Raw genomic sequence first — 15,658 nt, 5'->3', positions numbered from 1 at the left:
TGCGGTCAAAACCGATGATAAATTTTAAAATAAAATGTCAATGGGTATTTTGGTAGGTCAACATGGTTATTAATGTGATTTTCGCTTAAATTAAGAACTAATATGGGTATGTCATTATCACAATTGGTTAATAAGTGACACTGATGAGTAAATTTAGCATCAATTTCTGATTTTCAAGTGTTAATATCAAATCAGGGGCTTTTGTTAAATTGACCTTTACCTTACACACTGTATCTTATGCATGCATTTTTCATGAAGAAATTGTTAGGAGGGCAGGCTCATAACATAAGCTATACTATATATGAAATACATATAAATAATCAAATCTCATAATATCAGTTTATAACACTAACATGTCATGACTTTGTATAAAATCCACATATATATTTCTGACACATCACCCAGGATCAGAGTTAAATCAACCTTAATCCTGTTTTTTCTTTCATAATTACAACAAAACAGCTATGAGCTACACTACTGACAAAGTGACAGTAAAATTCCGTACCTTTTAGTCTCTGAATTTCACAAATCAACATGAGAAGCATGGTGAATACACATGAACCATTGACCATCAATCTTCTCAAACACATTCGTCGCAAACTGACTTCCCCAGTTTTTACCAGTCGTCCTCACCCTTTCAACACACGTAACATACCCGACATCACCTCTCACCTGAACTTGAACATCCTTAACCTCGATACTCAACGGGAACTCATAATCCGCCCAAACATATTCCCAGCTTCCCATCACAAGCTCATATCCACTTATCCCGCTCACACCAGGATGCACAACACAAACATTATCACTTTTCGACCATAACGCTTGCATTGTCACCAAATCACCGTTCCTAAACGAGTTGTAAAACCGAGTATTCGCAGCTAAAACTGCAGCCTTGCTGTCTTCGTTCAGATGTTTGAGATTATCCCTAAGTTTCGCCGCTTGCGCGTAATTCTCCTCCTGGATAGCAATCTGCAATTCTCGCTTCAAGGTTTGTTCATCCAGTATCATACTTTCGCTGCTTAACGCTCCTTCCGAATCATTCCTCTTCACTTGACACGGCTTTAACATATCGTATCGGTTCCTATACTGCAACGAAGGCGTACTAACCTTCCCGAAACCAATGACACGTGAAAACCGCATGCTACTAACATCCATTTTGTTATACAAACTTCCCTGGGAATTAAATCACTATCATGAGATATGAACTACAGAGTAAACTGTGACCAAATCATCAATTTACAACAGCAAACTTGTGTCAGGTGTTTATAACCATTGGATGTCAAAGTTGCATCAGATGTTTAGTATAATGTTAACTAATTAACATAATATAAATTTAATTATACTATATATAGTATACGTTTTTCACCCATTTAGTTTACATTTTTTTTTTTTGAACGGCCATTTAGTTTACATTTAATTTGCTTTTCCTTCTATAACTAGAGTTTGTTAACCTCTAAAAAACTGAATTCGCAGCTGTCTGTAACCGTCGGTATAAATTTTGCCACAACAAAGTTGCATTCAACATAAAGGGTTTTTTCTGGTATCGTAGGCTATACGAGTGCTGGTACCGCTGGTACCTATGTCCTAACGAATCAAACTAATTACGACCGAACATCAGTACCGGTATCGCTATCATCGAAAATTCGAAACTGGTACTGCTATTCGTTTCTATGGTTTTCGATCAATGTAAAAACAACTTATTATTTTTATTTTTTGGTTTTCTCTTCTAGTTATTCTAGTGAGTAACTGCCCGAACCGATACCAACTGAATGCCTGCAGAGTAGTGCGGGGAATTCCACTAGTTTATATTAACCTAATAATCCCATACCCTAAAATCTTAATTTCACACCCTGTATACGGGCCGTATAACGTTATACGGCCCGAATAGAATAATTTAACATGACAAATACTTGGCCGTATAATGTTATACGGCTCGTATACATAGAGAAAATATTAGGCCGTATAACATTATATAAGGTTTGGGTCGTATAACATTATATCGGTCGTATAACATTCTATACGAGTCGTATAATATTATACGGCCCGTATACATGGACAAAAAAACATTCCCTGATATTTTTTTTGTGCAACAATCAGTTATACGGCCTATATAACTCGATTTTAGGGGTCGTATACATGTAGGAGTGTGAAAATAAGATTTTAGGGGTGTGGAAATAGTGAGACCCTATCATATGTACACATCAGAAATCGAAGAATGCAATAAAGTCAACAACTACATCTAAAGTCAAGATCTTGAGAAACTGTAACCTAATTATCTAGTTGCAGATCGTGACAAGATCTAAAACAATTTCAACAAATGCAATAAACGCATAATTGTAACATCTGACAGGAGAGTAAACAGGAATTTTATATAAGAATCAATGAATTCGTCAAAATTCAGCATCCGTACTCACATTGTTGATAGAAACGGGTCGGGTCAACCGGTGGTTCGCTAGCGTAGCGGAAACCGTCAAAAGCTCCATTATTGTGAGTTAAAGATGTTGAATTGCATAGCAGAAGTGATTATTGATGAGATTTTGTTGTGGATTTTCTAGGGTTTGGATATGTTTGAATTATGGGTTTGTTGATAAACTAGCATTGGCAGTTAAATATTTGCAGGGCTGTCAGCTGTGACTTTTTTTTTTAATTATTATAATTTTTTTAACGGCAAATTTGGATTACTGACGGATCACTAGAGTATTATCGTGCCACTAGCAAAACCACCCGATCATATCCATCTCCACTAGGCAATAATGCTTATACACTAATTCAGGAGGAAACCATATAAATTTGAGAAAAATCTCCTTGTGGAAATCGAACTCATGAACTAATGGTCATAAGCCTTATCACACCATCAAGATGCCACTAGACTTATATAATTAGAAAGTGAAACAAACATGTCTGCAAAATGACAAGTTATACTATTTTTATGTATCGATCATTATATTTAGTCATCTCTAAACAATTGTTATTCTACATTTATATCCCATGATGTTGACGGGGTGTCTTCAAGACGGGATCATGGGTTCACGGGAACACCGTTGAAACTTCTCCAAGATGAGATCATACCTTCGTTTCGTGGTCCATTATTTGTTGCTAGATGGAAGTGTTGAAACATGTTTTTCATTTAATTTTAATTAAAAAACATGTTAGATTCAAATAGGTTCCAAGATAGGTGCTTCATCCCTTTAGGGTTGGTGCGGATTTAAATAAGGTGGCATCATCCTATTGGTTAGCTTCATAGATTCAAATGGGTTACAAGATGGGTACGTCTTCATATACCGACGGGGTAGACCTAGTATATAAGGTGTGGGTTAAATATAAGAGTTCTTTTTTTATATGTTACTAATATTACTGTTTTCCAACCGACCTCACATATTATTAAACGCTGTCCTCCATGGCTCTGAAATAACTTACTATCCCTGTACTCAGAACATTTACATAGATTTTTAACCCATTAAATATAAGATATGAGCCAATTTTCTTAAAATATAACAAGAACAAAATATGTTTTACCAATTAAAAGTGCATTAGCCCATAATCCTTTCACCCATTTGAAAGCCTATTTTACCAATTACTCTTCTATAGAAATTCTAATAGGTAAACACATATTTTCAAAGTTGCATATGCATAATAAGTAATGATCACTAGCATGCACAGATCATGTGTACCACAAGGTGAGATGGTTTATGGACTCCTAGCAGAAAAATGGTCTATATATCAAAGGACCATCCATACAACTCCCAGCTTTAATAATGGTATGTGCTCTTGGAGCACACATAGGGAGACATCATAGTCTGGTCACACCACCATGGATGTTCTCACGCCTTCAATGTTTTAGTGATGCACATGTGGATATTTTCGCATCTCTTCTTAGTATTGGTTAATAATTTTGTTCTAACTTACAACATGTGTTTCTCACATAACTTATCAGCTAACGTGTGACACGCACTCGTGTAGAAGATTTGATATGGAAAGCTTGTCATAGTCGGTTGTTATGTAACGACAAGTCATCGTTTGAACTAGTCATACACCCCATATCTTTTATGTAACATTATATGTAAACATGCATTTTGGTTACTTTTCAAGCAAACATATTAGCATAGCAGCTCAAAGTTAGCCTGCAATTTTCCACATAGGTGCACTCTATTATCATCTCTAAAACTAATGTCTCTACACCCAAGCAACAGGTGACGCGTGTGATTCTGAAACCCGACCGTTGACTCTCTCATTGTCTGTCGCCATCGGTCTAGACAAGTCTTTCGACTCTGGAACATAACTGACTTCAAATATATGACTCAACTTCTGGCTACTTACAACTGCTACACAGATGGAGAATGCTTGAAGCAATGACATTGAGGGATCATATTCAAGCGAGTAAAGTCCATCCTCAACCGAAACCAACCGAAAACCACGCTTGTTCTTGTGCCCAACCTGCAACCACAACCACTGATCAAAAATAACTCTAGCACAAAAGTCCAGCTCATATCATATTTGTCAACTACTATTTATACCTGATAACAAAGGTCGAGACGATTTGAGGTAGATGGAGGCTTGACCATTTCATTCTGATGGCTACCGAGCACATGAAATTGACAACCAATGTCCCAGCCTCCACAGTCACATAATCCACCAAATCTCCATCTCTTTATCAACGGAGAAGGTGACGGGGATCCACCGTTCGGCCAACTATGAACGCTATCCGGAAGAACAACAGTCGTTGTTCTAGAGCCCCCAATACCTCCACAACTTTCATCACTCGGATTCTTGACAATTATAGCAGCTAGCTCCCCTTCTAGAACTGTTCCCTGATCTGCGCGCGTCGTCCCAGAGCTATATAAGACCGACTCTCGCACGACACATAGCCCTTTTTCACTACCATTAAACTCAGCATGGTATGAACTACAAATCTTCATTTGTCCAACCATATTGTACTCAAAGCAGTAACTTTTTTCCTTATACATCCAACCTCCACTCTTCTTCTTGGCGTCGTGTACAGAATAAAACGCGTAAATCAAACTTGTGTCATTGTTACCAGACGGTATTTTTTTCACAGCAGCAGCTAGAATGTCACTGCTGCCTTCAACAACAAGTTTGAAAAACGGAATCCCGCTCTTCAGCCTAAGCTGTAAAAGAGCCTGAACATTACATGATCTATGTTTCTTGCTATGCAGTAACTCATTCGGGGCGAAAGCGAGACTAGTTGGCTCTAGTTTTGGTTGGTGAACCTTTTGGGCCAAATGGGCTCCTTTGGGGTTCAACAATGGGTCCAGAAATCTCCTCAAAGGACTAGACCTTGATGGGTTAGTAGGTGTTTGTTGAATCTTTTTCTTGTTTCTTGAAAACATCACTGATCTATTTTCAACAAGTGTTGAATTATTATTGTTGAATCTTGGTGGAATATTGGTCTTCCAGTCATCTTTAATGGGTTCATTGTGGTTCATCACAGGAAGAAAATGAGACACATGCCTTTGATCAACATATAACCCGTTTTCGGGTTTAGTGTAATCGAAAGATTGTTCCATCATTTGCAACTGAAATAACAAAAATGATTCATAAATTTACAAGAAAACTCACATATCTAAGGTATGAATGGATAAAAATGACGAAAATAAGAAAAAAAATGACATAATTCAAACAGAAAGAAAGGGATTAGGGAACAAATATGAAAAGAAAAGCTTACTCTGTAGTTGATGAATGTTTGAGGTAAAGAATGGAATGGGGGAAATGGAGTAATCAAGAAAAGCCCACGAAATCTGCAGTAGTTGAATAATCACAGACTCACAGTGTGTGTTTGTGCGGTTCGCTTTCAAATTTTAAATGACGGTTAAAGGCAACGAAAGTGGGGCCCAGAAAGGTGAGTGGTGGACCCATGGGTGACGTCATACGGGGTTCCCGTGAATTTATGTTTAGTGATGATATGATGGGTATGTTTGGCAAAAGTAGCTGGTGGCTGGTAGCTGGAAGCTGGTGGCTAGAAGCTGGTAGCTGTAGCTGGTAGCTAGTAGCTGTAGCTTTTTAGATATATTTGGTGTTTGGTAGAGTAGCTGAAGCTTTTAATAAAATGTATAAAATGACCAAAATGGACATAACTAAAAATTTAGAAAGTTGGTGCATTAAAAAATTCCTTATTTTTAGTGGTTAAAATAGTCATTTTTCCCTAAAAGCTTGTAGCTCCTTCTAAACGCTAGTAGTAGTAGCGTTCAACCAAAAGCTTGAAGCTCCTAACCTAAAAGCTTAAAGCTCCTTCAAGCAAACAAGACCTTTTATTGAGTAGGAGCTTTTTCTTAAAAGCTTAAAGCTAGAAGCTCCTAAAAGCTCCTAAAAGCTCCATGCCAAACATACCCGATATTACTTTGTTGCAGCTGAGCATCATGTAGGTATTATTTTTCTTAATTGTGTAACCAAAGATTGAAGTATTTTTATGGATTTTTGTTGAAACAAAATAATGCTTCATGGAAGGGTGTTAGTTTGGTGGTTAAAAAAAAACATTTGACGCTTAATTCTCGAAAGTGGTCATGCGAGCAGTAACTTAGTTGATGATTCATTTGTCATCAGAAGTTTCACACGTTCCTGCTAATCAACAGTTACTATTGGTGTGTTGTCGTCTTGGAAGCTCCGCCAATGGGGCATTGCTCTCTTAAACCCCTTAGTTTATTGGTGTCGGAAATTATATTAGTCTTGAAAGAGCGTGCCCTTCACATCTTCTAACACGTATCGATACTTATTTAGATTTTCCTTTGGTCTTATATAAGTAAAATTACGACAAAAAGATTTTATGACACTAAAACCACCAATACATCCCAATGTCTCCTTCAAGGATGTTGCTAGTGAAACCCAAGTTGGTGGGGGTGGTCACTAGTGATAAAATTCTATCACTCACAATATCCAATCATCTTCTGCCATGTCATCAGCCACTATTCTATCACTCACAAACATTTTGTAGTGACGGTGGTCACTAGTGATAGAAAATAGCTAACAAAAGTTGAGGGGCTAATTTGCACTTTTCATCAAAGTTCTATTAATTCAATTGCAGAAACGACAAAACAATCTCTGCAAAACAAAAGTTTTCAACATGTTATCTACTCAACGCGTTATCATTTCAATGCTTGAAGAAGTTGGCGGCGGCGGTGTGCGTGATACATTAACGAGTGATGGGCAGTCCATCACGGACCGCCCCCACTCCCCTTAGAGGGAAGGACATCATTCAAATCCTAATACATACGTGAGGTATAAAAGGTATATGAACCTACGTATGAAGAATGGCGGACCCAAGATTTTTTTCATAAAATGCTTAACTTTAAAATTACAACTAATATTTATAGCGAGGAAGCCATGGACTATTTCATGCTCACATGTTGGACACGTGAGGAGGTCTTGGTGGTTCAAATATTTATAAAGATATGATTCGAAATGTAAGAGATATGACGTTAAATGTAATAAATTGTGATTGGTTGGCAGGCGTCCTGACCTTGCTTGCCTTAATACTATCAAGACACGGCTATCATATGAATTCTGTAAGAGCATTCACATCCAGCTCTCTAAAAATATACATACATTCCACTAAAAAACAACTACTATATCAATATATTTCCACTAAAAACAAATATTTTTTCTCTCTTCTTTTCAATTAAATAATATTTTTATACCTTTATCATTACATTTTTCTCTCTCCTTCACTCACAACCACTTTCAATATATATTAAATTAAAAGATTATAGTGGGTGAACAGTGTCCCCCCAAATATACAGATGAACAGTAACATTTTCTCTCTCCTCCACTCACAACCACTTTTTATACTCTTTATATTTTAAAAACCTCACACACAAATTTTGATTCCCAGGATGTGAATGCTCTAACAAGTGGTATCAAAATGGGTTTGAGCCAAATTAAAAAAAAAAAAAAAAAAAAAAAAAAGGCAGGAGTTCATTTTAAAATAACCCGAAACAATGTACAACTTTTGGTGCAAAACGTACAAGTTACTATAACATTATTACTTGAGCTAACCCTGCCCAAATGACAACACATGCTTAAAAAAAAAAGACAACGCCAGTAACAACGTTTTGGCCGTTCTAACTCCGGAAAATGTATTGTTACTAATTCTGCGTTAGGACAACCAAGTGAAATCCAGTAATACATAAGCAGCTATAAATTTTGGTTTGCCGAAGCTTGTAATACGATCTACTCTCATTTTGCGTTTTCCAAATTTCTTAACTCACAATATAGAACATCTGTTTACCCCGAGGGACTTAAACAGATTCACACCACCCGTCCACAATCGTGAAAAAGAACTCGTACGTGCAGGCGCAGGAGCCGGCTGTTCATCTTCACCCTCATCCTCCTTTTCCTGGCTAGAAATCAATGGTTCCTGTGCATCGTCAATCCTGGCCTCATTAACTTTATTATCTAGTCCAGCTTCTGATATTTCTCCAGGCTTCTTGTCAAATAGTCCTTTAAATTGCTTACGCGCTTTCTTCTCAACTTCCTGTTATAAACTTGTAATCAGTGATCATATCGTCAACTAATGCGTATGCAAAGTCAACTTTTTTGGATATCTTATTAACTAACCTGTTGGGTCTGCTTCAATTTAAGAAGAGCTGCTTTTGCATTGGCTTCAGATGATTTGTCTATGGTCATCATCTATTATTGAAACAGATGTCCATCAAATATTATTTATGTCTTGTGTCAAACCGATAAAATAGAGTAAAATGCCATTTTGTCCCTGACGTTTGGCCAGTTTTGCAACTTTCGTCCAAATGTTTGTTTTTTCGCACCTGGATCCAAAAGGTTTGAATTTTTCCATTTTCATCTGACTCATTAACTCCATCCATTTTTCTCCGTTAAGTCAGGGAAATTTTCGACTTTTTTTTTAACTTAAAGGGCAATTTGGTCTTTTGAATACTTGTACATTATGTTAAATGTTTGTACATAAAGTGAAAAAGACCGAATTGCCCTTTCAGTCAACAAAAAAGACGGAAATACCCCTGACTTAACGGAGAAAAATGGATGGAGTTAACAAGCCGGATGAAATGACAAGATTTTAAACCTTTTGGATCCGGATGCGAAAAAACAAACCTTTGGACGAAAATCGCAAAACTGGCCAAACCTCAGGGACGAAAATGACATTTTACTCAAAATAAAACAAAAAATACCTTGTTGAAATCTGCTCTTGCTTCATCAAAATCACCAACCTCCATGTAAGCCATTCCTCTTCGATACAGTGCTTTAACATGAACAGGATTAGCATCTAATACCTACACAAAAGAAAAAACCATCGTGCAGATTAATATCAACCACCAAAATATTCTGATCATAAGAAATAAAAAAAGCAGATTTTGGAATAAAGAAACTTACTTTATTACACGTCTCGATTGACTTTCGACAATCTCCCATCTTCAGGAGGCATGCTGCCACATTCAGATTCAACAGATTCTTTTGCACCAAAAAAGTCAATAAGAGATATAAATTACTCATGGGAACGTGTAAGAAATAGTGAAGTAACATACTCGTGTATTCGCGAACTCTTTTCCCTCCTCGTCATCTTGAGGATTGACATGATTGAATTCACGTAGAACCTGAAACAATATGCATAATCATTTCAATTTACAGCCAAGAATCACATCTTAATAGGACAATACTGTCGTATTCACATATAAGGCTCGGGTAGTTTTAACTTATAATGCAACAATGGTCCAGATAGTGTGTACCTTCTCGTATTTTGTTTTTGCAAGTGCGTATTTTCCTTCTTTAAATAGCCTGTTACCCTGGATAAGAAACAGGACCTTGTAAATAACTTATCCTAACAGCATAGCTTTCTACAAGTTGTGTTTGATATCTATATATTCACAACATTCCTGGTTTTATTCTTCTTTAAAAATACAGGAATATCAACACAAGCATCGGGTATAAATGTATATTTTAATATATGTAACAGATTCACGATTGTGATTTCCTTAATACATTAAAGTCCCTGTCAGAACTCCTAGTTTACTATCTCTTAAAACAAAATGCCACCCACCAAAAACACCCCATACTTTCAAAATATGACCAAAAGACCCCCAAACTTTCACAACTACACCTTCTCTTCTTTAAGTAAGTTACACATTCACTTCTAACTTTTGGTAATTGACAACTTTGACCCTCCAAACTTTTCTACTTAATAACTTGACACCTTATTTTGTTTAAATTACTGACTTTACACCGCAACAAACGACACATTATTATACTCTCTTTTATCTATGCCTAACCATGTTAATGCTAAATTACTTTTATGACTTTACACCACGACTGAGACCCTCTTTTTTTTTAATCTATTTCTAATGACGTTCGCTATCTAAATTACTTTTATGACTTTACACCACATCTAATGATGTTACTGTCATGAACGTAAAGTGTGTAACAAAGTAAAAAATGCGTAATGTCACATGCGGGCATCACACGTTAATGTCATCATCGTACAATGTAACCGCAATGCTTATACAGGTTAAACTGAGTTAGATCGGATATGACGAAACACGTGTTTTCATATAGTTAACGCATCACATATGACATAACGTGCCGCCAGCTATAAACAACTAAGGCGTCGCTGCGCAGCATGCGGCCTATGGCAACAATCTAGTCATGTTTATGAACGGAATGTATATGTACAATTCATATGCTAAGTAATTAAGTTATATACATGTTAAAATACTGAACTAGGTAACAGGAGGAGATCATATACCGTGCCTTTGGTCTTCTCAACATCGTCCATAATTGCTCGAAAATTCATGCCGGTCCAGTCCTGTAAACATTAATTGAATGAGTAACCAGTATATATCCAAATAAGAACATCAAGTAGTTACAATCAGATTTACATTAGACATATGTTGCAACGATACAAACCAAAAGAACCAACATCAACATCAAACTAGTTTACCTTTTCCATTTCAAACCCAAGGAGCTCAATCTCCCATTGAACATGAGCACCTTCAGGAACATTAGCCGGTCTAGTCACAGGATAAAGAATATAAACAGAAAAAACAAACAAACGTCAAGATTAGTTAATCTAATAACCGCATAGAGATGCTCATGAGTGATAACCTATAAGAACACTTTTTTGAATGTAAAACTGTATAGATAGAGGTGTACAAATCGGTTTTTTTTCAAAAACCGGTTTCGGTTATTAACCGAACCGTTTTTTTTTTCACCCAAAACGAAAACCGTTTTTTTTTATAACCGGTTTCGGTTACTAACCGGTTTTTCAAGTCCAAAACAATAACCGGTGTAACCGGTTAGGACCGGGTTTTAACCGGTTTTTTTAAAACCGGTTTCGGTTATTAACCGGTTTTTCAGATAACCGGTCACAAACCGACGGTTCGGTTATAAAACCGGTCCGGTTAAAAAAAAAAAAACCAGTTTCGGTTTTTTTCCCGGTTTCGGTTCTAAAACCGTTTTTTTTGTACACCTCTATGTATAGAAACAGAGCTGACTGGAAGGAAAAAAAAAACCTGGTAAACTTGTCATATGCATAATCAGGGGGACAGGTAACAAGTGATATCTCTTCAGGCAACATTAACCGAACACACATTTCAAATCCTTCAGGTACCTAACATCCAAAAGAAAAAAACTCATCCATATATTTTTCCTAAAGACGAGAACGTTATGACATATGATTAACTTACAAGCCCTTCCCCTGAGGAAAACTCCAAAGGTTGGCCATGATTGTCAACTCTTGTATCATAAAAAACCGTATTTTCTTCATTATTAAGCATGCCCTTGTAATGCACACGTAAGCGACTGTCTTGAAGAGGGCAATCCATAGGAAATTCACCTAATTGTTTCAAAAGAACAATGAGCACAAATAACATCATCATATGCTAAAAAAATGGCCACTAAATTTAGATGGCTAATAGAGCTGAGAAATAATCAAATAAGGACTGAAACAGCACCTTTGCCGTCTCTTATGCGGCGTTTTATTAGACGGCCATCTCCTAGTACATCCCGTACCTGTAAAGCGATATCCAAGTGGAAATATACCAGAATTAGCGTTCAAATGCAAAGATGCATGCTTCCAACTAAGAAAGAAAAAAAAAAAAACATTTGCAGACCTGAATAAAATGGATAAGGTCCACTTCAAAGTGAACTTCTTCGATACCTTCTACAGAAGGTATCAGAGGGCTTTGACTTAAATACTGACTTGTTACATAAATCACTGCTTTTTCTCCCCGTGACATTGTTCCGATACCCATTTCAAGACCTTTAGGTACCTACCATAGCAATATGACGAACACCGTAATGAGCATACACGAATCTTATTTTGTGCATAGACAAATAAGAATGTATGCTAATAAAGAAACCTCGGATTTTCCAAATGTGAACATGATTGGTTCGCCAGTTGTAGGTAACTGAAGTGGTTGTCCGTCCCCCGCCTTGGCTGAAACTCTGAAATCAGCCATTGTCTACAAGTATATTAATATCACGGCCATTTCTGAAATAATTAGATTTCCTTCAAGTGTGTGTGTGTGTGTGTGAGAGAGAGAGAGAGAGAGAGAGATGACATTGTATGAACCTGGCTTTTACTTCATAAAGATCTCTCGGATTTTCCCAACTTTGTGCCTCATTTATAACCTGTTCAGTGAATGGCATAGTGTAATAAAAAATCCAATTTCATCATAAATAGCAATTCTACTTACAGAAAGGCACACTTTTTATGTATCTTGTGTGATGCCCTGTTCTATTGTAACCACACAATTAGATATACCTTCTTCAAGATTCCCAAATCTTCAGTTACAACCTGAAGAATATTTACATAGAAAAAAAAATATGGGTTATGATCATAGTTATTAAAGCGAGCGCCCAGGCGCGCCTAGGTGCAAATAAGCCCCCGGGCCCAACAAATCGCCCTGAGTACGCCTCGCGCCTTTAATCTTCAGGTTAGTTCATAATCTTTTGCATAGTTATTAAAGCGAGCACCCAGGCGCGCCTAGGCGCAAATAAGGCCCCAGGCCCAACAAACCGCCTAAGTGCACCTCGCGCCTTTAATAACTATGGTTATGATGCCAAGTATAATAGAGAAAAGAACTACTAAACTAACGTAAGAAAAAATACTTATAAGTGTGTACTGCAAATAGCAGTATCACATCAAAGTTAGGCATGTATAGTGCGAATTTAGTGTGTAATTATAAATAACCAACTGTAGTTCTTGCCTTGATTTTAGAAAACTCGATGAGCTCAATCTCAAAATTAAGTTCAGCATCCTTTGGAAAGCTATCTGAAACAGAAACTGGACAGTCATCCTCGCCATAGTGCAATTCAGGCTTCATTTTTAACTGAAATTGTTAGCAAATATATATGTTAAAGATCAATAACAACCAACACAACAATCACAATTTGAACCATGAAATTAAACTATGACCACTACCCGATAGTCCAATACTTACCACTGCAACTTCACCCTTCAACATTGTGGGAATTCCTTCTAGCAGCCCTAATATCATCTTGCTCTTACCCAAGACCTGACGAATTGGAGTGCCTTTGCCTATAACAAACAAATAAAACAGCGCATCACAATTCAAGAAGCATTTTTTATTAGATATTTGTAGTTGGCTGAAACTGCAACCAAGATAAAATCATATATAAAGGTAGTAGGAAATGATTGTTGGTTTTTTTATCGGCCAAAAAACAAGAAATGCAAAAGAAGAGCTAAAATGAGCTAGTAGACACTAAACAACACTACAATGGCTAGAAAACCTAAATACCTAAGTGCTTTGGTGTTCAAAAACTTTTCGGGGAAATACAAAACTTATCTTGATGATAGTTTGTATCATAAATATCTTAATTGTTCAATGAGCCAAGACTTCTAAGAAGACAAAAGATATGTAATGAGATTATACTTGCTCAACCCGGGTGCATTCAGATAATACTTTTAATTGTAATATTGAACACCACCAGCTGCCTATGAAGCTAAAAATTTTACATCAGATAATACTTTTGCAGCAAAAAAAGAATTTTAACATTCACCAGTACATCCACATCCTCCTTATACACAAAAAAAAAGATTAAAAGAACATAGTGCACTTTAAATCCATTTTCATCATAAATAGCAATTCTACTTACAGAAAGACACACACACACAGCCAGAAAGCCACTTAAAATTTTTTGTGGACTTTTTAACTGGCTTTCTGGCCGTGTGTGTGTCTTTCTGTAAGTAGAATTGCTATTTATGATGAAAATGGATTTAAAGTGCACTATGTTCTTTTAATCTTTTTTAACTGATTAACAGGGTCAATGGATAAAAATCCACAAAAAAATATGAAAAAAATAAAATGTAAAGTCAAGCGCACCGCCAAATTCTGAGCGAGTAGACTGGACAACCACCCCATCTAGCGTACGAACAGTGCAATGATATATGACCTGCACAAAACAAAACATTAATAACAGAATGCAGTTATGCTCTCTCTATGGCACCTTACATACTTAGGTAGTTAGGTTCATAACAAAGGTAATCCGTAATCGTAGTAACAAATTAGTTCAATTACTGCCACATATTATTCAAGTACTGGCAAAAAGGGGTCTAATTTCTCCAACCTTTTAAAATACCATTCGCCTTACGAGACGAATTAGACAGCTTTCGCACTTTCAAAGAAATGTTACAATAACTTCCATATTGATCTTATTGAATACATGGATTTAACTAGTTATTCAACCCGAAACTTAAGATGTGCATCGAAAAATTGCTAGAATTGTCATTTAAACCTATCAACTAACAGTTAAAATTATCTATGCACTAAATCCAAATAAAAAAATAATACAAAAAAAAAAACATAGATCATGAATACAGATGCACAAATAGAAATCAATTTGAAACCTGATCACCATCAGAAGGCATAGCATCACCACCTCCTGGTCTTATCACAGCCTTCATCAATCCTCCTGGAACCATCTTCTTTCTCCTAAATAAATTAAATTAAAAAACACTACACGTTCATACTAATATACACACAAATTTTAGTAACAAAAGACGAAATGAAGCTGAATTAATCGAAATTGAACCTCTTATCATCCTCATCGGAAGTTGATTTCTTCTTGTTCGGTTTGTACTCTTGTTCCGCATCTTTCACCACCGCCATTGCAGATTAATTTTCTTGTAATTGGTGAAATGATTGAAAACGAAAACCCTAAGTTGTGATATGTAGAGTCGGCAGATAATTTAGGTGAACGAACAGGATTATTGATGAGAGTCAGAGTTGTTCTACACGGTTCAGTCAACCCCTCACTTCTGACTTGTGGAGTAGTGTTATTGTTAAGTTTGTGAAAAAATTATGAAAAATGAAAATAACACAAACCTAATATCAAATTTACATGTTTTGAAATGTCATAAATAGGTTCGGATTGGGTTCAGATTAGGGTGTAAACGAGTTTTTGTCGATCATGAGCTACTCAAGATCTGTTTGTTAGAACTTTGAATGAAGGATTTCGAATGAAGGATGTAATTTCTACATCCTAGTAAGCATACGATGATTATCAGGGGCGGACTTAGTTCTTTACGAGTCGTAGCACGGGCTACGGCTCCACTTCGTATCGGTATTGTATTTTTTTTCTCCGGTTTTATACAAATGATACCCCTAAACAACTACGAGGATACCTCTGAAAAAATAAGTTCGTAAACCCAAAAGCTGTT

The 15,658-nt window shown here is 36.5% G+C and overlaps 3 protein-coding genes across 3 annotated transcripts; all 3 read right to left on the bottom strand.

Annotated features, from left to right (window-relative positions):
* Window positions 1-281: 281 nt before the first annotated feature.
* On the bottom strand, window positions 282-2,621 carry LOC110865323. Its single transcript, XM_022114566.2, has 2 exons — window positions 2,415-2,621; window positions 282-1,173 (listed from the first exon to the last, which is right to left on the bottom strand). Exons 1-2 carry the CDS (start codon window positions 2,481-2,483, stop codon window positions 523-525), a joined length of 720 nt encoding a protein of 239 aa, XP_021970258.1. The 5' UTR covers window positions 2,484-2,621; the 3' UTR covers window positions 282-522.
* Window positions 2,622-4,023: 1,402 nt separating this feature from the next.
* Window positions 4,024-5,806, bottom strand: LOC110865324. The gene is made up of 3 exons (XM_022114567.2): window positions 5,684-5,806; window positions 4,515-5,534; window positions 4,024-4,434 (listed from the first exon to the last, which is right to left on the bottom strand). The coding sequence occupies exons 2-3, from the start codon at window positions 5,526-5,528 to the stop codon at window positions 4,174-4,176; spliced, it is 1,275 nt and encodes a 424-aa protein (XP_021970259.1). The 5' UTR covers window positions 5,529-5,534; window positions 5,684-5,806; the 3' UTR covers window positions 4,024-4,173.
* Window positions 5,807-7,929: 2,123 nt separating this feature from the next.
* On the bottom strand, window positions 7,930-15,295 carry LOC110865326 (peptidyl-prolyl cis-trans isomerase PASTICCINO1). The gene is made up of 20 exons (XM_022114568.2): window positions 15,031-15,295; window positions 14,846-14,930; window positions 14,322-14,391; window positions 13,419-13,516; window positions 13,185-13,307; window positions 12,740-12,772; window positions 12,548-12,606; window positions 12,336-12,420; window positions 12,087-12,245; window positions 11,928-11,985; window positions 11,661-11,809; window positions 11,487-11,584; window positions 10,916-10,985; window positions 10,721-10,780; window positions 9,708-9,764; window positions 9,507-9,575; window positions 9,355-9,432; window positions 9,153-9,254; window positions 8,569-8,640; window positions 7,930-8,485 (listed from the first exon to the last, which is right to left on the bottom strand). Exons 1-20 carry the CDS (start codon window positions 15,105-15,107, stop codon window positions 8,216-8,218), a joined length of 1,872 nt encoding a protein of 623 aa, XP_021970260.1. The 5' UTR covers window positions 15,108-15,295; the 3' UTR covers window positions 7,930-8,215.
* Between the last annotated feature and the right edge of the window lie 363 nt (window positions 15,296-15,658).

Source organism: Helianthus annuus, chromosome 6 (genome assembly GCF_002127325.2).
Source record: "Helianthus annuus cultivar XRQ/B chromosome 6, HanXRQr2.0-SUNRISE, whole genome shotgun sequence".
Lineage (NCBI taxonomy): Eukaryota > Viridiplantae > Streptophyta > Magnoliopsida > Asterales > Asteraceae > Helianthus > Helianthus annuus.
The sequence above is the reverse complement of the archived record's forward strand: the minus strand, read 5'-3'. Positions and strand labels throughout refer to the sequence as shown.